We start from the raw sequence: 24,982 nt of genomic DNA, 5'->3' as shown, positions 1-24,982 counted from the left end.
GGCAGAAGATGAAAAATTTCCCCCGTTAAACTTTTGGCCCCGAAGGTCGCGCCGTTCTCAGGAACCCAGCAAAAGAGTCCAGAAAAGGACCCCACTGGCGGGAAGAGAATGGTCCACTACGCTAAAGTTGGAAGTTGGACTAAGAACAGTGGAGAGATTACAACAGTACTTGTACGGAGTACAGTATGTAGTATGTTGGACAGTGTGGTGGGAATAGGATGATTTCTGGCTGGTTAATATGAATGTGATTATCCGTATGAAGTGGGAGATGCAATCACGTAATTAAGTGCAATAGTCAGTTAGTACTAGTTCGTAGTGTATGTACTATACAGTGTCGTGTGGTTGGATCAGAGGAAGTAATAAAAGATAGTCATGATTATATGAGAGATAGCAGTAAGCAGTCATTTAGCCCTACACCTGTATATACAATTAAGATCATGCTATACATACTTTGTACAGACAGTCGTACACTACATCGTGCCCATCTTGAATATCGTCGGAGGTGTCTGGTCCGCGGGAATCAAGTTTGAACGAGAGGAAATTAGACCCACCATTGGGGTGCACTTAAGTAGTGGTAGATGTGTAGCTTACAGTCAGATTGTACGGTAATGTTAATATTACTACGAGTATGAGATCTATATATTCTATAGTTTAAACTAAGGAATAGTGACAATAAAAGATAATATACTGTATCTTGTATCATGACTTGTCTGAATTGCTGGAAATCAAGTTGATCACCGAAACCGGTTACGATGACCCACTCATTTTGCCCCGCGAGCCTCGTAATCCGGTTGGATTGGAGTATATCATATTCATTATACGTAAGTACTACTGTATGTAGATTCAATATTCATGAGACAGCTATATATTAACAGTAATATAAGCATAGCATAGGTATGCTATGCTGTATGTGTATGTCCAAATGTATGTATATGGATGTGTATGTGGATGTGTATGTGCATGATCATGAGATGCCACTCAATGTCAGAGAGAATAGTCTGGCCAAGTATGTGACGCATAGAATAACAAGATATGAAAAAAGTGGGAGGAAGGATATAGTGAAAAAAAAAAAAAAAAAAGAAGAGAAAAGAGAAACACAGAAAAGAAACAGGGTATCTGAAGTTATGGAAGGAGAATATTCGACTGGATCTCGTCCAAGGTCTCTGTCCATCCCTCGGGAAAAGTGCGTCTCTTAAACCACAACTTCTCAAGCAGTTCAAGAGCTTTGTCCACGTTTCGAAAGCCATACCGTCGGAGATCGATCAGAGTTTGTCGAATATATTGCTGTTCATCAACCCGTCGCGTTTCCTGACCAGCAATGAAGAGCGGCCACAATACCGCTAATTGACCAACGTCTTTCGACAATTTGCGAATTAAAGTTACAATTCGAGTCACAAGCATGTTGAGATAACTCCGATCTGTGATCCAACCAGGTCGATCGGCTCCACCAACTTGGTGCAGATGAACAAACGTTGCCTTTTCGTAGGCTTCAATGCACCCGACGTATTCCAGCATATCTGGGTAGGGAAAATGACTGAGTTCATCATCGTCTAGCTCCATATCACCCAGTACCTGCAGACTGATTGGGGTACTTGCTCGCCAGATCACCAATCGGTGGAAGATCTCCTTGTAGACCATATCTTGATGCTCTGGTGCCATCCATTGTTTATCTCGTGCAAATGTGCTGATCTCCGCTTGTACCTCCATCATGCCAGACCAGGCAGACCGAAGCTCGATCAATCGCGGATTATCTGGTATCGACCCGCCCGATAAACTGGGAATCCCGAGATTGTACTCCCACCCGCCGCCGAGTGTCTTCCAGTAGTTGCCTTCTACGACTGTGCCGCCTGGTGTTGCACAAGCACCAGCCACATCGAGGTAAGATAATAACGAGACCAGGAATGATCGGAGCGGATGATTGGTCTCCACCAGCCTTTTCTCCTCATGGGCGGAGTCAGAATTATCGGAGGGCGGGAAGAAAATGAGGTTGTAAATAGCACGAGCACCCTTTAAATGTACTTTCCAGTTTTGTTGCTGTGAATCCATCATCTATATGATCGAGTCAGCGGGAGGAAAGCTCAAGTCAAGATTCATTAGTGCAACTCACCTCGAATAGACAGAGTAACAGACAAGTCGCAAAATCGGTCATTCCCAGCCCTTCACGAGGACGAGCATAGCGATCACGAAACAGCTTCACTACTTCTCCATATTTACTCATGGCTTGTTGGAAATGTGTATTGCGCGAAGGCCCGTCTGTGGTATTCGCAAGATGTAATGCGCCAAGAGCCTGCATGGCCCCGACCATAGATGGAGAGGAACGGGCAAGATCTGGGAAGCAACTCCGATAAGGATTGCTGTTCATGGCGTTGTCGTATATTAGAAGGAGTGTCGAGACTTGATCAATGAAGTGTGTATAATATCGGTCGTCGGTAAACGTCAGTGATGACGCGATTAAGTTGGTCGGTGACATGGATTCTTGAAATCGAAATTGAAATTGGAACTGGAATTGTGGTGGAATGACCGGGGAAATGGTTGCTGGTGACACAATCAGTCCTTCGCATGCCGGAGTTCCTCCCCCCTCCCGCTCCCGCTCCCCCTCTACTTTATTCTTCCCTCGTTGAACCACGAGACTTCCGGTTGAGGATTCACTCGAGGAATCCGGACTAGTGATTATTTTCCTCCGTTTCCGTGGTGGTTTGGGTTGTGTTTGTGTTTGTGAGAGATCCTGATCCTGGTTTGATGGACCGTATACTTTAAATGTCATACGGCCCTGGGTACCATCGCACTCAAGTCCGAGCCGCACGCAATTGTTACACGTAGGCGAAGCCTCATCGCAGCGAACATGACGACGACGACAGGTCGAGCAACCGGTAAAACCTCGGTGATGCCAGCGACGAACGCGTTTTCGAGGGGGGACGGTCGAAGCCTCGGGGGATTGTGACTGTGACTGTGACTGTGACTGCGACTGCGGCGACTCGGCCGTCAATGGAGTGCCGCGCATCTCCATGGCGGAAAATTGGAGAATTGGATCTACATTAAGTCAAAAGAGAATGAGAAACAGTCATGGTTGAGAAATTCAAAAAATGTAAATCAAAGCGAGAGAAAAGAGAAAAAGAGGGAGAGAAAGAAGAAGCAAGAAAGAAAGAAAAGCGACAAGGCTGTGGCATAAAATTAGCGCGGTGCAGTGAAGGAGATCGCCTGTCGCGGTTAGACCAGGCGATCTCCTCCACTTCCCACTTTTCTTTCCTCCCACTCGCTCCCCTCAGTGGAGTTGCGCTCCTCTCAAACTCCAAACTCCAGCGCATTTCATCAAAGAACTTCTGTTCTATCACTGGCTCTTTTTTTTTCTCTGTATATTTCTCTGAATTCACCCTTCTTATAAGGGTCATGTGATGCTGTGAAAGAAGCTGCGCAGAGCTCTCTCTCTCAGACAGACCACTTTGCCCAGTTGTTAATACTCTCTTTTTTTCGCCACTCCCCAGCTTGGCGATTCTGGAGGTGAACACGCTCGGATGCTCGGATTAAGTGACTGGTCGATGTGAAACCAGTCTGACAAGGGTTCGCCATGGGTTCAGAATCTGAAGTTTCTGTTTCGAAGGTCAAGCGCACCAGTAAGCCTAAGGTGCGCACTGGCTGCATCACCTGCAAGTTAGTTCCCCAACCTTTCCCTTCTTAGTGGGAGAGCTCCCCTCCTCACATCCACGCTACTCCATGCAGGTCTCGACGAATCAAATGCGATGAAGGAAAACCAGAATGTAATCGTTGCAGAACCTCTGGCCGCGTCTGTGCAGGATACAGACCTGCCGATTCATCTCTAGTTCTCAAGACCTTGGCCCCGGTCCCAATCTATCATAGTCCTCCGATAGATGTTGCCGACGCCTTTCCATCTTTACGGTCATTGGTTCTGCATACGAGCCCCGATTTTTACTTCCATATCTGTCAGTTATTTTTTTATTCTAAATTCCCTTATTCGTTTCTCCTTTTCCTTTTTATTTATTTCTTTTTTTTCTCTAACCTCTTCTCGGGATATTAATATTAATGTTGACCTATTGCAGATAAGTACTATGTATCTAAAGCGGCCTTTCCGTTTAGTGCATCTACCATGTGCAATTGGTTATACCAGCAAGCTCTGGATCACCCGGTCCTAGCAGAAGCCGTCCTGCTACTTGGTGCTCTGACCCGCACCGCAAGCCTCTTTTCACGTCGTGAAGGGGCGCGAGAATTGAACCGCTCCATCCGAGATCTGTTTGCCCTTCGGGGTCGAATGGTTCAATCTTTACAGAAGATCCTTGGATGTCCATCTGGGGTCCAGTCGGAGTCAACTATCATTCTCATCACCATTGTGTTCTGTGTGGAGGTTAGTGGCCCTGGTTTATTATACCTTTCCGCCGTGACCGCTCCGAACCCCGTACTAAACAAGACACAAATTTAGGCGGCACGGGCCGACGCGAATGCCGTAGAAGCGCATTTAACTGGCCTTAGCAGGATTATTTATGAAGCTGGGGGATTGGACTCGCTGAGCGAGCCCACTATCTCCCTTGTATATTAGTGCGTTGACCTGCCACATATATACTTATCTAAATTTGTCACTAATCCTTTACCTTTCCAGCTGTGATCTCCTAAGAGGACTACAAAGCAGTGCACCTCCTGTCTTCGAAGTTTCTAGCAAATGGATCAATAGGATTGAATCCAAAGCGGCCGCCAGCAAGAGTAATTTGACCACCCGTCCTTCTATCGGCGCCCGATTTTTTGTCTCCCCATGGTCTCAAGACATACCCTCCCCACTTTCATCAATTCTTTACTCATTATGCCACCTCATCTCTCGTTTCGAGGATATTGAAGACTCCGATTGTCGATCACTGCCTCTCGAAAATGACCATCTGGTCCTTCTGGCCAATCGTTTACATTCCCTACCTCGGGAAATCACTCTTACTCCCTTCCAAGACGCAATCAGACTTGGAACACTGTGCTATCTAACAGTGCGAGTCATGAGATTTGAAGGAAATCCATGTATCGAGAACCTGATTCGTACTCTTCGACACAACTTTGAATATAGCCTACCCATCCTCTCCGCGGTAGCACCAGACCTACTTTTTTGGATACTGTTCATCAGTGGAATCGCATCTCAAGGCTTCGACAGCCATATCTGGTGCATTGAAAACCTCAGGAACTGCGCATCACAGCTCGGCCTGAGGTGGTGGGAAGATGCTGCGTCCATCTTAGAGGGATACTTTTTTGTATCCCGACTAAGAAACGATCCGGCCAAAGCTCTCTGGAATTCTGTTGTTGGTGGAATGACATTTGTAAAACAGGAACAGCCAATGTTGTAATAGTTAATTCATTTAGATTGAACATAAAGAGTTCGTTACATACCATCACATGCTTCCGATGTTACCTGTATAGGTTGAATCTCGTTCCCCAGACGAATACATGCTACATACTATGTACACTGTGTTCACAATAGCGATCTGTAAGGATGTAATCATGCTAAATTGGATGAATTAACGTATTCTCCAGATTCCCCACGCAAAGATGTACCCACGAGGCGGGGGGATAGTCAGATCTTCACCAATTCGGGCATCCAACATGACGCAGCGGAGAACTGAGCTGGAAATTTTCACCAGTCATAACCTTATGTAGTATCTTCATCAACAATTAAACTGATGTTGGTCTCACTGGCTTTCACCCATACCTCTTTGAATCGTGATGTATTGTCTCTTCAGCCGACCTTTGCCATGTTGATACATCCACAAACATGCATTTTACTCTGTATTCACACCATCAGAGTTGTGGGCATTATAAGCGCCTCTAAACGACGAGAAATTGTTCGCTCGTTTAATCTACACCGCAATTCCAGCTCTTCGATGACACCGCTACAAGTTGGAAATGGTGATTTTGCCTTTGGCGCTGATATTACTGGCCTGCAGACATTTTCGCGGTTTTCTATCCAAAGCTCCTGGGCGTGGCATAATTTCAGTCTGCCTACTGTCGAAAATCAGACCTCCCCTTCTGGTATATCGAATTCCCCCTCCCCCTCCACTGACTTAATCCGAATCAAATTAGCTTATAAAGTCTGATATAGACTTTTTGGGAGTAGATTGGTGGACATATGATCGCCTTGTGAACTATAATATGCCAAACCCAGCAGAAAGTGACATCTCAAATTGGCTGGTTCAGAATCCCCAGAGGTTAAACATGGCAAATACCGGCTTTCACTTTTACGAATATGGGATCACAGAAGAAAATATCTTGAATAAATCTCAGTATCTTGATCTCTGGGAGGGGACTATCATTTCCAGCTTCAACTATAAGGAATCTGACGTCTCTGTACAAGTCTCGTGCCATCCCGATCAACCTGTTGTGGGGATCGCCATAAAGACAGATCTTGTTTTATCTAGTAAATTAGGCATATTTTTGGAGTTTCCTAATTTCGACACTCATAAATTCGATGCGCCTTATGTTGGTGTTTGGAACGACACTTCACATAGTACGGTGACTATGCGTATCGCTGGGAACACTGCTACTTTCCACCACAAGCTTGACAACAACTTTAACCAGGTTGGTATGACTTGGAATACTGATATAGACATGTCTCTAAATAGATTGAATGGGTACGAATAAATTTATTCTTCAACCTAGTGGGTCTGATACTTTGCACATTGTGGCGGACTTCTCGCCTCCAAATACCCCAAGGGTTATTCCTGATTACAATGCCATCGTTGAGGAATACCGGAGATGGTGGGAAAACTATTGGACATCAGGAGCTTTTATAGATCTATCAGCTGCTAGAAATAGCAGTGCAAATGAGTTGCAACGACGAATCATTCTTTCACAGTATCTCGTGGCTGTCAACGAAGCGTCATATAACCCGCCCCAGGGTGAGCGCCCTATCAAAAGTTTATCTCTATCTGACTACGAACTATCATGAAAGGAAGTTTGGATACCTAGTACGACACTAATGGCTAACTCAAAAAATAGAATCGGGTAGGTGTATCATACGCCCATATTACCTTTCAAAGCTATTACTCAATAATCCCTAGGACTTGTGAACAACGGATGGTATGGCAAATTCCATGTAAGTGAATAGCATGCTTTAGTTCAAGCGACGTTACTCGATCTTTAGCTTCCTGATCATCATGATGAATAGATAACTTTCCTAATTAGGTTTCTCCTGCAGTCAATTGGAGCACAACAGCATTATCGGGACAATCCCTGGAGACTTTGGCCGCTGCGGGGAAACACACGGAGTTCACGCCGATCGCCTACAGCCCCTCTTCCAACCAAATCCTTGGACACTTTTAAAAAGCTGTCGGGTTGGAAAAGGTTTCTGACTGGAAACTTTCACCTCTCAGAATTTACCTTTTAAGATGTCCTCCCAAGGTTCGAGATTGCAAGGCAAAGTCGCCATCGTTACGGGTAAGTCTTCACTACGCTTGGCGAGATGACCTCCACGGAATAGTACCTTGTTCAGCATATTGATGTGTTCTGTGGTATTAGGAGGAGGCTCCGGGTTTGGTGCAGCGATCGCACGTCGATTCGGCGAGGAGGGCGCCAAAGTCATTGTCGCCGATATCAATACCGAGGGAGGAGAGAAGGTGGCCAGCCAAAACCCTGCCAATTTGATCTTCCAGCGCGTGGATGTCACACAGGCCGAAGAATGGAAGACTGTGACAGATCTGGCCTTCTCGAAATTCGGTAGACTGGACGTGTTAGTTAACAATGCTGGAACTACCTATCGTAATAAGGTCAGAGAATTCGAACCCCCTGCTTATGTTTGGTTGGTCCCTTTTATTGATCTCCTTACTAACTATCTGCATGCAGCCCACCGTTGAAGTCACCGAAGATGAATGGGAACGTGTATTCAAGGTCAACGTCAAAAGTATCTATCTGGCCGGTACAATAGTCATCCCACGAATCATCGAGCAAGGCTCAGGTGGTTCGATCATCAACATTTCATCGACTGGTGCAGCTCGCCCACGTCCGGGACTGGTCTGGTACAATGCCTCTAAAGGCGCGGTAACTAATGTAAGTCGAATATTCCTCTATGGAAAGTAAGCAACGTACGCTTGAATTAATCTGTCCTCCAGGCTACTAAAGGTCTTGCCGCCGAATATGGCCCTCAAAACATCCGGGTGAACAGCGTAGCTCCTTTACTTTCCGGCACTGGGCTATTCTCCATGTTCACCGGAATGGAAGATACCCCGGAGAACCGCGCGAAATTCTTGGGAAATGTGCCTCTTGGCCGTCTAACCGAAGCAGACGATATTGCTAATATGTGTCTCTATCTTGCCAGTGACGAAGGCAGCTTCATTAATGGCACTGAGATGGTGGTTGATGGGGAAAATGCATTTAAGTTTGATTTCCCCTTGAAAGGGAAGTCGGTCAATCAGCATCTATCTCATTATATAGAGTCTCTGTACATTTTTGTAACCTTCTGCCGACGATCCGCTCCTTCATGCAGCCGTTGCGGATGTTAGCCTTTTGACGGTGCACTCTGATGGCCCAATGACAGTATTGATCTATTGCCCCTTAGAATCATGGACTCTTGGCTGCTTTTAGAATCACATAGGTGTTCGGTCTCCGAGAATAAATTTTAGTCTTTTTTTTTTTTTGATTGTTTCGTCTCATGACGAAATTGTCACCTCGACTTCACACAATTTTTGGTGACTGATGTCCGCCATTCAATATGACCTCGTTCGCTTATAACATGATTGTTCAGGCCAAGGAAAACAATATGGAAGACCAGTTGAACCAGCTTTTTATGTCTAAAAATTACGTTAAGCTTTCAATTCATTCCTATAATCAATCCCTCCCTCGCCAACTCTGCCACTCGTCAACTGGGACTTTTGCAACAACTCCACCAGGTCATCGTCCGAGTGGGGTTTCTGCACATCTCCAATTATGGAGTTCCACAAAATGTCGTATTCGACCTGGAGGATTCCCTCCCTCGGGTTTCAAATTGGACTAAGGTCGCAAGCAAGAGGTCATTCTCGTCGCTTCTTTCATGTTCTGGCCTATGTAGACGCAGGTATAAAATGGCATTGTTACAGGGGGGGCTACTATACCGGGGCGGGGGAGGGGCAGTTTCAACCACTCTTCGCAGACGACTTAAATTAAATCGGGGACGAGAGTCTACAATATAAAGCAGTGTTTGACAGATATACGATCGTCGATAGGTAAATAGTAATTAAACATGAAAGACCTAGCAATGTCCCTATGAACTTGCATTCCTTGCAATTTCGCATTCATCTTTCAAAGTCCGAGAAAGTTGCTACTCGCAACCAATAGCCCCCTCATCTGGGTCATCGGCGTATATAGGTGTTTGCAAGGGATCTGCACATTCGCAATATTCAGTATGATATTGAGTATCTGCGCAAGCTCCCATTGAAGCAGTAGCACAATAAGGGTTGGTGCTGACGGAGGTTGTCATTCCAGGCGGACAGGATCTATAAGGCATGCAGTAAGTGTCGAAGGTAGAACTACCTTCAAGCATACTCATGCTATACCATTGATCCGTGGCGCATGCACAAGAAACCACTTGGGTGAAGCCAAAAGATCAGTATGATCTTTCCATGGGCTGATTGGCCACAAAGAGAGGCAATTCGTCCCGGAGGTAATTGGAATATTCTTACCACTGACAGCTGTCCACTCTCCACCCGCCAGTCTTCCTTCATAGAGTGTAGTCGTTGTGAACGGATAAGCACCATTCGAGCACTCTGTCGTTATCCAGTCTGCATCCAGAGCGAAGCATGTTTCTTCCTCCAGACAATGACCAGGATGCCAGACAGAAGGGAAAAAGCCGGGGCCACAGGTGATTGGAGGCATTTGTTTATGGCAGTACGAAACAGGTGTTCCCGCTGTACAGTCCTTCGTATGCAGAATCGTCGATCCATCTTGACAGCGGACAATAGCAGCCTCAGTAACAGTCGGCGGAGCAGGAGTCGCCGTCAAGGTGACCGATGACCAGCTGGCTTTGGATGTTTCGCGGGGGGACGCAATTGCAGTGCTGAACAGACTGACATAAGGAATAACATAAAGAAGCCAATAAATCATGATGGCGTCTAATGGCTGTTTTGTTTGATGCAATAAGATTTAGAATGATGCCAAGTGTGGTCTTAAAATGATTCTGATGGCAAAGACATGTATATGTCTTTAAATGAGGTTATATGGCCTTTTGTCTTCGCTTCAAGTTGAAATATCTAACAATAGTGAGCAATTAACCGACCAATAATCAAATATCATCTTCGAAAGGAGGTATTCTAGTACACCGAGGTTGGGAAGTATCGTAGCATCAAACAAGGGCCATACAGCTATGTCGAATAACCCTCATTGCACTGCGTGGTAAGGTGACGCATGTAACCAAATTTTGAATGAACTGATCAAGTATGACTCAATAAAAAGTAACAGAATCAGAGCATGTCTCAAACAACGGCAGAAGATTAGCCGGGCAAGGTAATTTGGCATAGTTCCATAGGGTTGAGATCGTGCCTTGATGAACTGGGAGCTCGTCGCCCTGGCTAGGTCCTAGTGCCATCGAAGGTGTTTCTTAATTGGTAATTTATGTGTGCAACCTACCCGAATAACATGGCCAAGACATAGATCTGAGCCAGACCAGTGGACACGCTGCTGCATTGTTCCCCCTGGTTTGCTGCTGCGAACGTGGTGAAGAGACTTATTTTGTAAACGGACCAGGATCCTTAATATCCATTGGTTTGAGTGAGCTGGGAATCTTGCAATTTGCTCATTCCACTGCATGTCAGGCCGAGTTTCGTGTCTCGTCAAGTCACGTCAAGGTGACACGATAAGAGATACAGGACAAGATGCTCGCATATGAGACAAGCTAAGAGGTTTGGCAACATCGATTAGCTACGTTATTTTTATAAGTTACTGGCTATTTATGGGGAGATTGACCTTTTCTAAGACAAACTCGGTCTAGACTCTTAGAGAACGCATGGAACCTGAGGTGGATGGAAAATGATGGCACATCAAAAGGTATTTGTATTGGGTATGCCAGGAGATCACAAAAATATCTTTGCTTGTGGCGAAGACATAATCAAACTTTAAACAAGAAGAGAATTGTAGTCACCACAGATCAACAAGAGAAACATGTACATGAATGATAATGCACCCATAATGCAGTCATGTTCAACGACTGTAAACATTTGATGAAAATGAAACTGCATCAAGGTAGTCGAATACGGAACAGCAGATGAGTACATTCAACGTGAACTGTCTTCGGTAAGTGCCATATTCACATTTCAAAATTCATGTTTTCTGTGCAGGTGACCATGGTGATGGTGCAAGTGTCGTCGTGCGTGCCCAACAATTTCTTCTTGCTCTTCAGACTGTTCTTCCGGAACAATGTCTCTCTTAACATAAGAGGTGACAGTTGATGTTTCAGTGGTGGTTGTCATGGCGGTGGACACAGGGGATGGGGTGCCAGTGATGGTGGTGTAGGGAACACCCTGAGTGTCAACCAGGACTTCGATCTTGCGCTGAAGGTAAACAATCTCCTCCGTGATTGGTTCGACGGATATGGATGTAGTAGGAGTTGGTGTTGGAGTCGAGGTCGAGGTCGAGGTCGAAGTGGAGCTGGATGTCGTCGTGGCCGCCTCGGCAGTCGCCATGACAGCAGCGTTACCAAGAAGGTTTCCGGCATCTGCTGAGATGTCGAGCGAGATAGAGAGTGATGGAATCGTTAGTGAAGGAATACTAGGGATTGCAGCCGTTGTAGTAGGTTCAGGCTCAGATCCCATCGACATAGAGGCATAGCCAGGTCCCCATTGGATAGCCATACCGCCAGGAAGACCACCGACGAAGTCAAGCACGTCCTCAGTCTTGATGGATGTTGGCATGTCGAAGGTGCATTGCTGTTGCTTGCTCTGCTCTTGAAGGTCGAAAATTGCACAATCCTGGACGTTGCCATCTGGGTTTGTGCAAGAGTCAATTGCCTCCTGCAACACACCCGATTCCCAGCCCGTCATGAAATCACCGTGATAACCATAACCAGTGGGATCACCATTCGCAAGGGCGAAATATCCATCCTCATCCTTGAAAGCGTATGTGTTCCAAATAGTTTCGTACATCAGTCCAACAAGACGCTTCTCATATCCGGACGGGCAGTCACCCTCCATTACCAGGGAGGGATAGGCAACGTGAGACTTGTGATCATCCGAGTCCAAGTTCTTTCCATCCCAGCACTGGGGGAACATCAGTTCCAATCGAATACCATCGGTACAATGTTCGTCGAGGTAAGTCTTGTTCGGCATAAAGTGTCGGTCGAGGGTACCTTCGGCAGCTGAGGCGTAGTTAAGGCAGTTGAAGCCAACAGCTTTCTGGCGAAGTGCTTCTTGAGACACTTGGGCACCTGACCACTCAGACTTCGGGGGATCGGGGACAGGCCAGGTGAAGTTACGCTGGAAAGGATCACCTGCAAGCATACGGAATCCATCCGGGAAAGCGTGGACCTTGTCGTTAGGAGCCTTGTCGTTGAAGTAGTAGCTAGATATCAAAGGTGATTAATAACCAATCCGAACAATCAGACAACTTGAGAAAAGGTATTAAACATACGCAAGCATGCCTCCGACTTGAGGGACCATTTCAGCAGTACCATCGTTGTGCATGAAATACAAAGCCGGGGTCCAATAAGCAGATTTGTCCTGGGTCACGCCACAAGAAGTGCAATCAGATTCAAGTAGGCTTTCGAAATTGGCAGACATGCCAAAGTCTGAACAAAAATATTAGTTAAGCTGGAGTGAAAGACGCGTCGTAGTCTAACTACTTACTTCCACCGCCATGAATAGCGTGAACGTGAGATGAAATCTTGCCAGGGTCAACAATGGGGTCTAGACGAGCAACACCAGATCGCCCGCGACAGGGAAGACGCCAAAAAGCATCGGCGACAGAAGGAAAAGAGGCCAATGCGGCCAAGAAAACGGCCATGCGACAAAGATCCTGCATCTCGCAATGGGGTATTGAGCCGCGTCTACGGGCTCGAAAAATTGATATAAAAAAGAGTGGCGCCTTCAGTTACGAATGGCAAAACAATGGTGATAATAATGACTCGCCAGGAGCACCGATTCAACCGGTCAGATGCAAGAGGCGCGTTTCAAACGGCGATAGTCGAGTTGTATACGAAATGAGTGTGGTAGCTAGCTAGATGGCGTATGTCATGTTAGTTGATGTTGAAAGGCAAGCCTGAATGATAGAAATGGGCAAGCCCTTTGGCGAAAACCCCGGACGTCGCAAGATGAAATTCCTCGCGTTTTATCATGCGTCATTTCGAAGCCTCCATTCTATTAAGAAAAAAAAGGTACTTCGTACAGTTCGATGGGGGGGGTGGCTCCCTTCAGAGGAGACAAAGAATGATCCCTTGCTTCGGGATGGCCACCCTTGAAGAACAAGTTCCATAAAGAGAATAGAATGATTAGGCATGTAGCTTACAGTTCAATCTCCAAGCGCGTTCTCTGTGACGTAAACAAATAAACACAATCGACCGGCGAGGTTCCAAATCGGATATATTTTCCTATACATTGCGTCCATGTTAGATGCAATTTGTTCGCCCATCCTTAGTCTCATGAAGATGAAAGAGACGAGACCCACCTTGACAAAGTTGATAAACGAGAACACTTCCTATTTCAAGGGGCAGTGTAATAGAATCAAATGAAAAAAAAAGAGGGTGTAGAAAGCCGTAGGGGTCAACGAGCGACAAAGACGCCCTGAGATAGGGCTAAAAAAGTGAACGTAGTGGCCAAAAAGTGGCAAGTCAAAAAAGATACGAAGGAAAGCAAAGATATTCAAGGGAAATCCCTCCATCTATCGGCAGATCAAGGGCATCAAGTACTTCAGACCTTGACAAGGCCCTAAGCGACTCCGCCAAACCCCCCTAACTCGGTCATTTCATCTTGGAATGATTAAGTGACTTGGCCAATCCCTTCAGGACCCAGATATTAGGCCCCTCTGCCCCTCCGCAGGGCCCGTAACATTTAGCACTGAGTCGAGGACCCGGTCCCATTGCAATGACGATTGGGTTGACTCGGGTATTAGGATCCAAATGAGTAGCCCACCCCGGTGACGATCCACCATAGGAGTTCCATGATAGGAGGATATACAGATCAACAGGCGCTTACACAGGATGGGAAAGGGGGAGAACGGGGAGAACCCTCGACGATTTCCAGGAGAGATCACTGTGTACATTACTATGTATGGGGTAGGTAGTCAAAGTCTCTAAATTTCAGATTGCCCACCGTTTGCTATTCTCCGAGTCAGAACGTTAGAAACGAACTTGTTCCTGGCTGACTTCTCCACCAATCTGACCTCCACCGTCTCGGGTGGCCCCACGCTGTGCTGTTGGATTGGCTGCGCGGGCACATCTTGAAACCAGCCGTGATATTAACGGAGTCTTGGGGGTTTTGTTCCTCTCGAATGTGAGACTTGGTGTGAGCGGGCCAATGGATTTTGAAGTGTTTGTTTTTGTAGATAGATTATGCGTGGTCATGGCTGTTTTCATATAGAATAGGTATTCTACCTGGGGTATTAATATATATCCCCAAGGTTGCGGATATATAATTTGACTGAACTTCCAAGTTCAGTCAAATTTGAGGCAACCACAAACATTCAAGTCAACAATTGATTATCTCGGCATACTATGCAATCATCTTCAAGCTGAACACAATACGAGGTGGCTCACACAGCCATGGTTTTAGATTGTGGGATCTGATCTGACTCGATCGAGGGCGTCTTGATTTAGGGCTTGCGGGGGTGGTGGATTCCAGCTCGAATAGTTCTGACGAGCACCCTCAATTATATTGAAACAATAGTCGGTGGAGTGCAAAGCTTGTCGGTCGGCAAGTTCAATTCAAGGTAATGAATTGCCGCAGGAGATATCTTTGGAAAGGAACCATGAGCTACTTGCACGTCGCGTGGTAGATTGGGATATGCGAGTCTGGAGAGGAGGATCTACCACTACCAAGGCATACCTAGGACATATATAGGTAACTATACTAGGCAGTATGGTATTTGGCTACAGTCGTTGGCAACATAATATAGTAAATTGTACATCCAGTCGACATCTATTTCAAATCATAGTACATATACAAAAAGTACAGAGGAAATTTGCCATCGATCAAGCTTTGACATCTTCCAATGCCTTGCGAGCACGAGCAATTGTATCTCGTGTCCGGGAGTCGACCTCATTATCAATCTGCTTGCCGCCCTCGCGAACAATTTCTCGCATCTGGGCTTCAGTATCTAGTAACGAGTTCCGACCTTCTTCGCGAACCTCATCTTCCCAGAACCCACGAGCCACATCCCATTTCTTTTGTTGGCGGCGTAGAGAGTAGATCAAACCGACTGCACCTAGAGTGCATGACTCGTAAACCGAGGCCGAAGGAATAGAGACGTATGTTAGGGCAGAGAGGGCAGAGGTGAGGGTAGTAGTGGAGACGCTGAAGAGCACCAGGCTCTGGGCAAGGGCTTGGAGAGAGGGAACAGTGGTGGTGAGTAGTTTAGTACGGATATCAGTGATCTGGGTCGGCCAAGGGGGTGGAGTAGACTTGGCAGTGGCAGTGTCTGGAGTGGACTCGGAAGAGGCAGAGGGAGAGAGCTCTTCCAACAGGCCAGCCTGTTGGTATTTACCAGAAGTCCAAATGACTTCTCGTTCCGCGCGACGGAGGAATCGCTTCTCCAAAATCTCGGAAGTAATCATGCCCACGTCGTCCACGCGCCAGAATAGCTTCCACCAAGCCAGACCGCGCCATCGTGGACTGGCAAATCCCGCTTCAAGCGAGCTGCGGAGTTCTGAGTGGGCTCGCTCTGCCCAGTCTGTAACACCACTCTCGAGCTCTGAGCGTACCTCTTCGGAGGCAACGCCAATAGTCTGATCATAGATCGCCTTGGCGTTTTGAATATTGTACCCCTCGTCGGCAGCGTCAAGTAGAGACTCAATTAGAGGAACCAAGGCGGGATTCAACGCATCTTCCTTGGTATTCTGAGCAGATGCCGACAACCAATCAATGACAGGTTGCACACCACTGCCATTCCAGCCTCGTTCATACTCCGTAGCATTTCGAACAGACTCGCGGATCTTATCCAAGGCCGCTGTGGCTTGTGCGACATCAACAAATGAAACACGACTGCTACTAGGTTTTCGCTCTAATCCAGATAGTTCGATCACCCCTCGGACCGACTCCACTTCATTCTTCAAATTTGAGCGACCTATGAGCGCGCTGAATGCTTGTAGTCCATCGACGCCCTCTCCGCACACAATACTCCGATGGACTGGATAACGCACAACATTTTGTCTACCGGAATGTGATGTTTGAATCGTGACATTGGGGACAAGGAAAGTATCGGCGGAAATAGTGGTGCCAGAGGAACCCGAATCAGAGCCGAGTGAGCTGACCAAGATTTCAAAGTTGCCTTTCTTCAAGACGGGAGATCGAACGGTGATTGTTGGAAGGAGGTTATTGGGAATGGTCTCAGAGACTTCGCCGTAGCTGTGGATGCCCGGAGACAATTAGTTAAGGATATTCCTTTCTAACGTACGGTGGGATTGAAGGTCATACCGAATCAGCACACCTCGTGCCGGGTCGGAATCATATCCATCCAGTAAATCTTCCCAGTCCTCACGGGGCCCTAAGGGGTCTGCCAGTAGTAGACGAACTAGTTTGCGCGCGGAGTCTGCGTTATCAAGTCCGAGTACTATATTTGATAGAGGTCAATTATTCGCCCCGAGAAGCATTGCACAGCATATCCTGCCTAGATAACCCGTCCACAACTTACCAGCAATTCTAATGAGCGGCACTTCTGACTCCAATCCACGCAGAGCAAGCTGCAGTCGACTAATACTGACTTGCTCGATGGCCGCATCGTTGACTCCGCTGAGACTGTCATATAGTTCCTTGAATCGGGGCGGAACGGTTTTGCCAGGGTTTATAGCAGGCGATGTTGTGAATGAACGGGTGTTTCCCGCCGATGTAGACTCCAACAAGCCAGAGCCTTGACGAGATCCCTGACGCGCGCGGTCGAATTTGTCGACGTTGGCGCTAACTCCCGTACGCGTTACCAGTGTTCGTCGGCGGGGTGCACAAGAAGGGCAGCGGTAGGCACCTCCTGTGTCCAGAGGGCGGCGCGACAGGCTCCTTGAGAGCGTGCTTCGCAATCTGGAGGGCATTGAGAAGAAAATTGTGGGCGCGTCCTCGTCGAGATCGAGCGATGAAAGCGAAAGGCGGGTTTGCGGGAGGGTTGGAAAGCGGTGGGATTTGGCGGTGGACTTGCATCCTGCAGCGTTACAATTTACATTCAATCTACAAAGTACTGTATAAGATCAATCAAGAATGGAGGGGGAGATATATAGTCGAGTTAAGATATTGCTAATGAATCAGACGGACGATCGAAATTGATTGTGTAAATTAGGCCATCATTGCATGATATTCTTTTTTCGCCTGTAAAACCAAGTCTCCAAGTCCTAGCCTAGGGATACCATGCAAATAGTTACAGCAGATCTACAAGGACACTCTTAACCAGAGCATGGGAGCTATGCATATAGAGAGATGCTCGAGACAATCGGATGGATTGCTCTTGTAGGCTCTACCACAAGGTCAGGTGAGGGACCATATAAGGCTAAGAAGATAGATAGGGTATCGTATCAATCGATCATGACGAGGCAAAAGAAAAGGCGTTTGCGCTGGAGGGCAAGAAGAGGAAATGCATATATCGTCGTAATATCGGCTTACCCAGCCCATGGATAACGCCCTAGGCGTCTTGAGAATCCCGGTGCGCATCGCGTTGGCGACGGCTGCGACCAGCGCCCGCGGACCTAGATAAGTTAGCCATGTTGTTCTTTTTTTTTGAAGGTGAAAGGCCCAGTTGGATGGATCTAGTTGAATGGGGAAAAAGGTGATCTTACATGCTGATACGTCGGGCAACTGTGGCGAGCCCAGCGTCATTGGCAGCTTCGTCCTCCGCGCGCTTGAGAGCCGCTTGACGGTCTCGCTCGCTCTTCTGGTATACTTCTTCCTGACTGGGCGGGAGTCGCTCGTTTTGTAGATCAACCTTGCGAGCATCCTCGAAGTTGTGAATAGCTTGTTTGATACCCTCCGCACCAAGCATAAGGGTTCCCGGGGGAAGACGACCGCCAGCCGCCGTCTTCAGCTCAGTGACACTTTCGGATTGCTCACGCAGCACCTGGAAAACACGAGAAAGACGTCCAATGGCAAGGATCTTGTTTTTAATAGCTCGTCTCTTCAGCTCGCTGGCATCGGTAGTATCCATAGGCAGAGGGGGAGAGGATGGTTCGGCAGGAGCGGTGGCAGAGTTTGGTGTATCATCTTCCTCAAGCTCTTCCTTAGAGCAGGTGTTGAGAATGGCGATAAGCATATCAGTAATCTTTTCACCAACGAAGGGTAGAGACCAGGTGAAGACATCCATGAAGTTGGGTAGCCAATAAGGGTGGGGTGTGCAGTTGAATTGGCGAATGTTCATCACGTTGTTCTCGTACTTCAACACGGCAGCCTTGTTGTTGTAGACATCCAAATAATTAGGGGCACTGAAAATTGTCATAACACTTGGGAAACCGGTCGTCCGAGTCTTTCTGTACATGCGGTATCCGGCATCCTGGGCTTCGTGTGCTCGAATGATAGAGAGGAGATTGTTTTTCTCTAAGAACGCGCAAGCGGCTGGATAGGAGAAGAAGTAAGAGCAGCCACGAACGCTATTGTGGATGAAGAAGTCCCCGGTCTTTTCTTGGCCAAATTCTTCCAGAGGATCGGCCCAAAGGATATCGCACATCAGACCATGGGTGGGAGGTTCGCGGAAACGATCGATCTGCGCTGTTGATTAGCAATTGAATACACGGAGAGGAGAAAACAGAAAATGGAAAGAATTAGGGTCGGAAGAATACATACGGCCTTGATATCCTCGAGGGTATGAAGTTCGGGACTGAGGCCACCGTGAATACAGAGGAACTGCTTATTCATGACCGCCGCCAGCGGCAGACAACAAAAAGAATCGATACAAGCATCGTAGATCCGTTCGCTATATTTGTGCTTGCACTCCAGCTTGAAAGTAAAGTAGTCCGTCAAGTGGCGACATTCGTGGTTACCGCGCAAGAGCCAGAGCGAATCCGGGTACCAGATCTTTAACGCCCAGAGGTATAGAACGCACTGCGAGAATAGGAATTAAAATCATAAAGATCTTCACCGTGTGAGGAATGACAATCGAAACCTACCTCGATACTGAAGTAACCACGGTCCACGTAGTCGCCCAAAAACAGATATCTGGTCTCCGAGGGATCTCCGCCGACCTCGAAAAGCTTCATCAAATCATAGTACTGTCCGTGGACGTCACCGCAGACGGTAATGGGGGCATCCATTTCCAACAAATTGGGCTCGGACCTGAGGATCTCGGAACCAGTGTTGATAATCCATAGTGCCTGCTCCTCGGTGAGACGGCCTTCGCGATACAAGTGCTGCTTGAGGTACTGGAGATTGGGCTTCGAAGGGTCTTCGGGAGACCAAAACATATCATCGGGAGGGGTGCTCAAAGCTGGCGCTTGGACCTCTATTCATATTGAAACATGAGAAAGTCAGCTTAATCTGAGTCGCGCCAGCGAGGGAGTATGACGGAAGCATTCCGGGATATTACCTTTAACCACTCTCTCCATTGTTGATACCTGCGAGCCATCTTCCATCTGATGCAGGGAAAAGTCGATCTCGGGAACGGGTTGCTTATCCCTCACCGCGCGCGCAAGATTGCTTTCCATCTTTTCGATTGTATTTTTGAGCAATGGTTTTTTTTTTTACTTATGATCTTAGTACAATCTGACGAAGATAGATTAGGTTGAAAGATCGGGCTGAGAGGGAGCAAGGGGTGGCGGGGAATCGAAACCGCGCGGAGGCGGGGAGGGCGAGACGGGTTCAAGCGGGGATGAAGGATCCCGAGGGTTGGTCAAGAGGGAGATCAAAGTTAGTTTGGAATTCCCAAGGAAATTGGAAGGGAATGATTCGAATTCAAGAAAGGGAAATTTGGGGAAGAAAAAAAAAGGGTGGGATGGGAAGAAGTTAGATGTCGTGTGGGGGAGAAGAAGAGAGAGAGAGCTGAGAAGGAAAAAGAGAAACAAATCGGCCATTACAAATTAAGCGGGTTGGTCTTAGCCGCCCCAAAGTGGAACATCTCTTTGTCTCTCTCTCTCTCTCTCTCTTCTCTTCATATCTTGCCAACCTCAGTCGAGTCTTGGCAACTTAACTGATTGATTAAAATATGCTTTTCTTTCTTGGTCAATCTGCTTGTCATATCAGGTTGCCTAGAAGAAGTCCGGGCGCAATTAGGCATCACATCGGAGGCTCTCAGGTTGGATGGCTGCCTAAGGCCATCATAAGGGTCCTAACCATTCGAGCATCGCCGATTTGCAATGAGCAAAGATAATAGGATTCAGTGGAGAGAATGTCGAATGGAAGATTTGATATATAATAAGTGGTGAGAATCTTGATAGTAGTCTCCAGACTACCAAGAATGTACTTCATTCTGTCATTTTCATTGCACCACCTGTCAATATTCAGCTGCATCTCATGAGGCCCTGAGAAACTAAACCCAAACAGTGCTAGAATCGGGCCTGACACTGCAAGTTCAACGATGATCGACTCGCGATTTGCCGCGGTGAAAAGTGCACTCCACCATGAAAGTATTCAAATTGACATTTATTTCCGGTGGTTATCAAATGAATAGTTCTGCACTAAGATAGATTTCTAAAGAATATCAGTGACTTCTATAGTTACTAGTTATTACTTCTAGTCCGCCTGTACTCATAGGGTTACTACATTCCAATGTAGTAAAGGTTTGCACTGACACCCACAAGCTAACTTAGAAGGATAGACCGGTAGTAGTCAACAGTCACAATAGTCACCAGTACTAGTGCGAGATTGAAATTTAATTCGAACCGGTGGGACAGACTCATTAGAGTCCAAGCAGGGTGTACAACAGCTGAGATGTGACCTGAGATGGGATAGCAGCGACCACATGTCGACCTGTAACAGCCGATCAATTGCAGCATCTGAAGATCAACCCCCCCAGCAAGAGCAGATATCGAGTGTTACGATGAACGCCATTACAGTCGAATTAGTCCTGGAGCGTTGTATGTCATACATAGAACGCCAAAATCCTGACAACACCCAAGTTCTTGGGACTTGTCAGTATTTTATACACAACACCAGTCTAGAGAAATTTATTTTTTCAAAATACCAGTAAGTGACATTATACTAGGCCAAGAAATGGCAGCCGTCTATTAGATACCAGAATTTAGTGTTTTGTCTAGTTGTAAAAGCTGACTATATTCGGTTTAACTAATGAAGTTTCTATAAAACATCAAAATAACGACAAACAATTCCGTTTGAATCACTATGCGGCAGCTCAATTGGGCTGGGGCGTGGATAGCGCCGGTGTTCCTCATTAAAACGAATGCATTTACCAAACCATGTATCTATCAAGCGGAAAAATGTGGCTTCACAATGATATCGGCTTACGGTATAGCCTCAATCAGCACACCAACCATACAATCCCATTAAATAACAATTTGGATTAGGTTATAACCTCACTGAGCTCACTACGGCCGTAAACAAAACACCGTCAATCCCACCACTTACAGCCGATCAAATTCCACAGGTAATATTTCGCTGCGAAGATATTCATGGGAATCTGACTGGAAACTCTTATTGTATCAATGGGTGTCTCGGGGCCCTCGACTTAGTCATGAATGATCAATGCGCGGTGGGAGGTAATGGTACATGTCCACCAGGGAATGGTACAGTCACGATCACAACTACATCGACGACAACGACTACGACAACAGTGAGTGGGTCTGGACAAGTTTCGTGCTTTAGACAGTGTCAGACATGGTGTTTCGGGAACAATGCCTCTTGGATCGCCCCCACAAACATTCCACAGACCATGCCAGCAATATTTTGAGCCAGCTTAAGATATCATATACCAATGTCATTTTGTTGAAGTTGCCAGAGGAAATACTATTACAACCTGGCTTTTCATCGAATATCTAGGTACTTTTACTATAACCATTTCTCAAGATGATATAATGCAAACAGAGCAAACCCTCTACATATAGTATCTATTCCTGGGGAATGGTGAGCTCAGACAAAGTCACTGCTCGGGCAAGAAAAGCCTATACCTTGTTCCAACCTCTTGAGGAGCATTTTTAGTGTATTACTCTAGAGTAAAAAAAAAGATTCTCCAAGGACATTTCCAATAGACTCGGAGGAAATACTCAGAAAGTACCACAAGGATCTTGTATTGAGACTTAGTCTCTTTACTAAACAGTAATAGAGTACAGATAAACAATAGTGTGCCTCGGAGCATGTGCTGAAGAAGTCGAATAACAATCTCTACTGAGCTACAAGAATCAAGATTGATACCAAAAGAATAGTATTGTTGGAGCTCCAGACTCTGCTAGGCTAGCAAGATGAATTTCGATCAATGATTTCTCACAATCCGATATCCCTACTAGAATGAGTGACTCAGGGCTCTAATGCCTATTCATTCACATGATGCATTGATCATTTCTTGTGCCAGCCTTGGAGTCGCATCCAGCAAAGCAGTAAGCGTTTCCGGTGATTGTGCCCAGGATGTCAGTGCAATGAAAGAGAGTCTGAGATATTTCAGCAACAGTGAGAATTGGAATGGAGGCAGTATCGTTGATAGCTGCAATCAGTTGAGCAGTGGTGTAGCCTAGAATATCAAAATGCTTAAAATTCCTTTCTGTACTATGTCTTGATATCTGCGAGACTCACTGTAAGGAGCAGCAAGGAGCGCTGATCCACATTTCAAGGATTGGTATTGGCAATTCGTAGCCTGCTGGGAGTAGGCGCCTGTAAAGAAACAGGCAATTGATAGCGCAGTTTTGTAAAGCATTTTGACGGAAATGAAGTCTGTCTTCACAAGTGTTGCAGTAAAACGCTAAAATGGACCCGCGGAATACTCTACTGGCAAACAAGAACTGAAACTGATTCTCAAGCTAGACCGAGATCAGAGGATACTCGTGAAGTTATATTAAAGTATTTATATTGGGCTTATCATTTGTTAGCATAAATTGATCACTCAAATGCTCGATCTATAGTGCTAGTACGAGGTCACTTCTCGGAGCCATACAAAGAGGTTACTCTCAGCACATGATTGACTTCAGATCCAATATTTTTAACTTCGACGAGCATGACACCAACCTTAGAGCTCTCTAGATCTTGCGTCTGAGTCTTTATGACAAGGTATGTTCAGTGCTACGCACTCCACGTTACAGCACTTTGGGGTATCCAATCTGTCAAGGTCTTGGGGTTGGTATGAGTAACCCTAGTCCAATAGGTACAGCCCCCACGGCGCTGTCTGAGAAAGGCCTGGTGTCATGATACGACTGTATATACTACCTAAGAAATTGTTTCGAGTTAATTTATGACCTACCTCGTCCAATCAATAGAGCACGATGATATGCGAAAGCAATCTTAAACCCCAAAGAGATAGGGATTCCTGAAAGGCCACCAGTAGGCTTGAGTCCTACTACTATGCCTGGCTAAGCGTCTCAACTTTAATCGCGCCAAGTTTTGGTTTTTGAAAGTGCTCTCGCAGATATAGTAGTATCGATTACCTTTTCATATTTCATGTCAGTCACAAGAAGAAGACATACAAACAATGCGACAGTGGAAACCTAGTGATCGATATTGAGTAAAAACCGCAAATTCAATCTCATTCCCAAAAAAATCAATCTATAGAGAAGGACGTGAGATGTCCTGTACTAAAAAAGCCACGGACTACTAGTATAACCTCGGCAATTTTAACGCTATAACTCTTATCGGAGCGAGTTCAAAAGGATTCAAAATCCAACCGTTATTTCGATAAAGAAGTAGGCAACAAAATTGATATCTCAATCTATTGGATGAGCCTACTGTAAATTTCTTGAAACCCCAGAACCAAAACAAGTTGACGCTGGACCGGTCCACGCCACACTCCTCGTAGCTTATTCCAAATTTAGGTTATTGATGCTTACTGTACCATCTCTATGTAATTGACCACACTGAGCCCTGGCGTTTTCTTTTACCTCGGAAATGATGATAATCGTCCATTGTACTCAAATCTTACAACGAACCCCGCTCTGTTAGGGCACATGCGCATGGAAAATCCTCTTGGAGCCCGAAGATCCTACGCAATGTAAATGTACAGATCTTCTCCACCCTTGGGAATCGTTGGTCGATTCCATGTTTACTGGGCTCCGGACATGTGGGGTGGCCATCCTTGTTCTCGTGGACTGACGCAACGATCGGCATGATGACTTCAGAGAACAGTCAATTATTTAACCCCGGATTCAGTGAGCGTCGAGGGGTGTAAACTTCACAAAAAAAAAGTACCTTAATCTTCCAAGCTTTTCTAGTAATTTTCCATTTTCTGCTGGCGTTCAAGTACCATGGCGACAGCTTATGCTGCGAAATACGATGTTGACCTCGCACAAATGCCTCTGTGTGACGAGGGTTTAATCTCTGGTAGGTTTTCGATTGAATAGTGAACATGTAAAATGAATCAAGACACTAATATAATACAGCTGGTGTTACGATTCCCGATACCTGTATTATGTGCTTGGAAGATATGGAGAGTACCGATTCATTTCGACAACTCCCATGCGAACACCTTTTCCATCAGCCATGTATCGACGATTGGATCTGTAACAGGGATACAAAATGCCCACTCTGCAGAACGACATTCTATGACTTGCGACAAGTTCGACAAAAGGAGACACCTGCTCGCTCAATCAATAATCCACGCACAAGTCAAGGTCAAATAGGACGATTAGACTCGTTCAAGGGCTGGTGCAAGAAAAAGTGGAATGGCTCAGGTGAGGGTGTCCCGGGTGTCTCTGCCCGTTAACCTTCGGAAAAAAAAAAAACACACCTAAGTAAGGTATGAGGTGGGAATTCTAGGGTGACATGAAGTTACG

General features: G+C 46.3%; 11 protein-coding genes across 11 annotated transcripts; 5 read left to right on the top strand and 6 right to left on the bottom strand.

The window, feature by feature from the left end:
* Positions 1-1,122: 1,122 nt before the first annotated feature.
* On the bottom strand, positions 1,123-3,007 carry N7469_010944 (Zn(II)2Cys6 transcription factor; the record flags this gene model as incomplete). The annotated part of the gene is made up of 2 exons (XM_056649849.1): positions 1,123-2,049; positions 2,108-3,007. 2 exons carry the CDS (start codon positions 3,005-3,007, stop codon positions 1,123-1,125), a joined length of 1,827 nt encoding a protein of 608 aa, XP_056496980.1.
* A 558-nt stretch (positions 3,008-3,565) lies between these two features.
* N7469_010943 (Zn(II)2Cys6 transcription factor domain-containing protein) lies at positions 3,566-4,432 on the top strand (the record flags this gene model as incomplete). The annotated part of the gene is made up of 3 exons (XM_056649848.1): positions 3,566-3,648; positions 3,718-3,938; positions 4,056-4,432. The coding sequence occupies 3 exons, from the start codon at positions 3,566-3,568 to the stop codon at positions 4,430-4,432; spliced, it is 681 nt and encodes a 226-aa protein (XP_056496979.1).
* A 1,432-nt stretch (positions 4,433-5,864) lies between these two features.
* N7469_010942 (uncharacterized protein) lies at positions 5,865-7,302 on the top strand (the record flags this gene model as incomplete). The annotated part of the gene is made up of 5 exons (XM_056649847.1): positions 5,865-6,012; positions 6,083-6,611; positions 6,640-6,878; positions 7,041-7,075; positions 7,165-7,302. 5 exons carry the CDS (start codon positions 5,865-5,867, stop codon positions 7,300-7,302), a joined length of 1,089 nt encoding a protein of 362 aa, XP_056496978.1.
* Positions 7,303-7,367: 65 nt separating this feature from the next.
* Positions 7,368-8,381, top strand: N7469_010941 (SDR family oxidoreductase; the record flags this gene model as incomplete). Its single annotated transcript, XM_056649846.1, has 4 exons — positions 7,368-7,416; positions 7,498-7,745; positions 7,822-8,025; positions 8,088-8,381. Coding segments are annotated over 4 exons (795 nt in total), but the record flags the coding sequence as incomplete, so codon positions are not given.
* Positions 8,382-9,271: 890 nt separating this feature from the next.
* Positions 9,272-10,053, bottom strand: N7469_010940 (uncharacterized protein; the record flags this gene model as incomplete). The annotated part of the gene is made up of 2 exons (XM_056649845.1): positions 9,272-9,537; positions 9,633-10,053. The coding sequence occupies 2 exons, from the start codon at positions 10,051-10,053 to the stop codon at positions 9,272-9,274; spliced, it is 687 nt and encodes a 228-aa protein (XP_056496976.1).
* Positions 10,054-11,258: 1,205 nt separating this feature from the next.
* N7469_010939 (DUF1996 domain-containing protein) lies at positions 11,259-13,023 on the bottom strand (the record flags this gene model as incomplete). Its single annotated transcript, XM_056649844.1, has 3 exons — positions 11,259-12,501; positions 12,571-12,727; positions 12,786-13,023. Coding segments are annotated over 3 exons (1,638 nt in total), but the record flags the coding sequence as incomplete, so codon positions are not given.
* Positions 13,024-15,124: 2,101 nt separating this feature from the next.
* Positions 15,125-17,173, bottom strand: N7469_010938 (uncharacterized protein; the record flags this gene model as incomplete). The annotated part of the gene is made up of 3 exons (XM_056649843.1): positions 15,125-16,496; positions 16,566-16,701; positions 16,783-17,173. 3 exons carry the CDS (start codon positions 17,171-17,173, stop codon positions 15,125-15,127), a joined length of 1,899 nt encoding a protein of 632 aa, XP_056496974.1.
* Positions 17,174-17,754: 581 nt separating this feature from the next.
* N7469_010937 (serine/threonine-protein phosphatase 2B catalytic subunit) lies at positions 17,755-19,762 on the bottom strand (the record flags this gene model as incomplete). The annotated part of the gene is made up of 5 exons (XM_056649842.1): positions 17,755-17,818; positions 17,909-18,825; positions 18,906-19,163; positions 19,229-19,560; positions 19,645-19,762. 5 exons carry the CDS (start codon positions 19,760-19,762, stop codon positions 17,755-17,757), a joined length of 1,689 nt encoding a protein of 562 aa, XP_056496973.1.
* A 1,253-nt stretch (positions 19,763-21,015) lies between these two features.
* Positions 21,016-21,448, top strand: N7469_010936 (uncharacterized protein; the record flags this gene model as incomplete). The annotated part of the gene is made up of 2 exons (XM_056649841.1): positions 21,016-21,130; positions 21,348-21,448. 2 exons carry the CDS (start codon positions 21,016-21,018, stop codon positions 21,446-21,448), a joined length of 216 nt encoding a protein of 71 aa, XP_056496972.1.
* Positions 21,449-22,546: 1,098 nt separating this feature from the next.
* On the bottom strand, positions 22,547-22,917 carry N7469_010935 (uncharacterized protein; the record flags this gene model as incomplete). Its single annotated transcript, XM_056649840.1, has 2 exons — positions 22,547-22,734; positions 22,797-22,917. 2 exons carry the CDS (start codon positions 22,915-22,917, stop codon positions 22,547-22,549), a joined length of 309 nt encoding a protein of 102 aa, XP_056496971.1.
* Positions 22,918-24,454: 1,537 nt separating this feature from the next.
* Positions 24,455-24,912, top strand: N7469_010934 (RING finger protein; the record flags this gene model as incomplete). Its single annotated transcript, XM_056649839.1, has 2 exons — positions 24,455-24,530; positions 24,590-24,912. The coding sequence occupies 2 exons, from the start codon at positions 24,455-24,457 to the stop codon at positions 24,910-24,912; spliced, it is 399 nt and encodes a 132-aa protein (XP_056496970.1).
* Positions 24,913-24,982: the final 70 nt, after the last annotated feature.

The sequence above is a fragment of the Penicillium citrinum genome (assembly GCF_028827155.1).
Source record: "Penicillium citrinum strain IBT 23319 chromosome Unknown utg000009l:1.0-4274883.0:1.0-4276374.0, whole genome shotgun sequence".
In the NCBI taxonomy this organism is placed as follows: Eukaryota; Fungi; Ascomycota; class Eurotiomycetes; order Eurotiales; family Aspergillaceae; genus Penicillium; species Penicillium citrinum.
The sequence above is the reverse complement of the archived record's forward strand: the minus strand, read 5'-3'. Positions and strand labels throughout refer to the sequence as shown.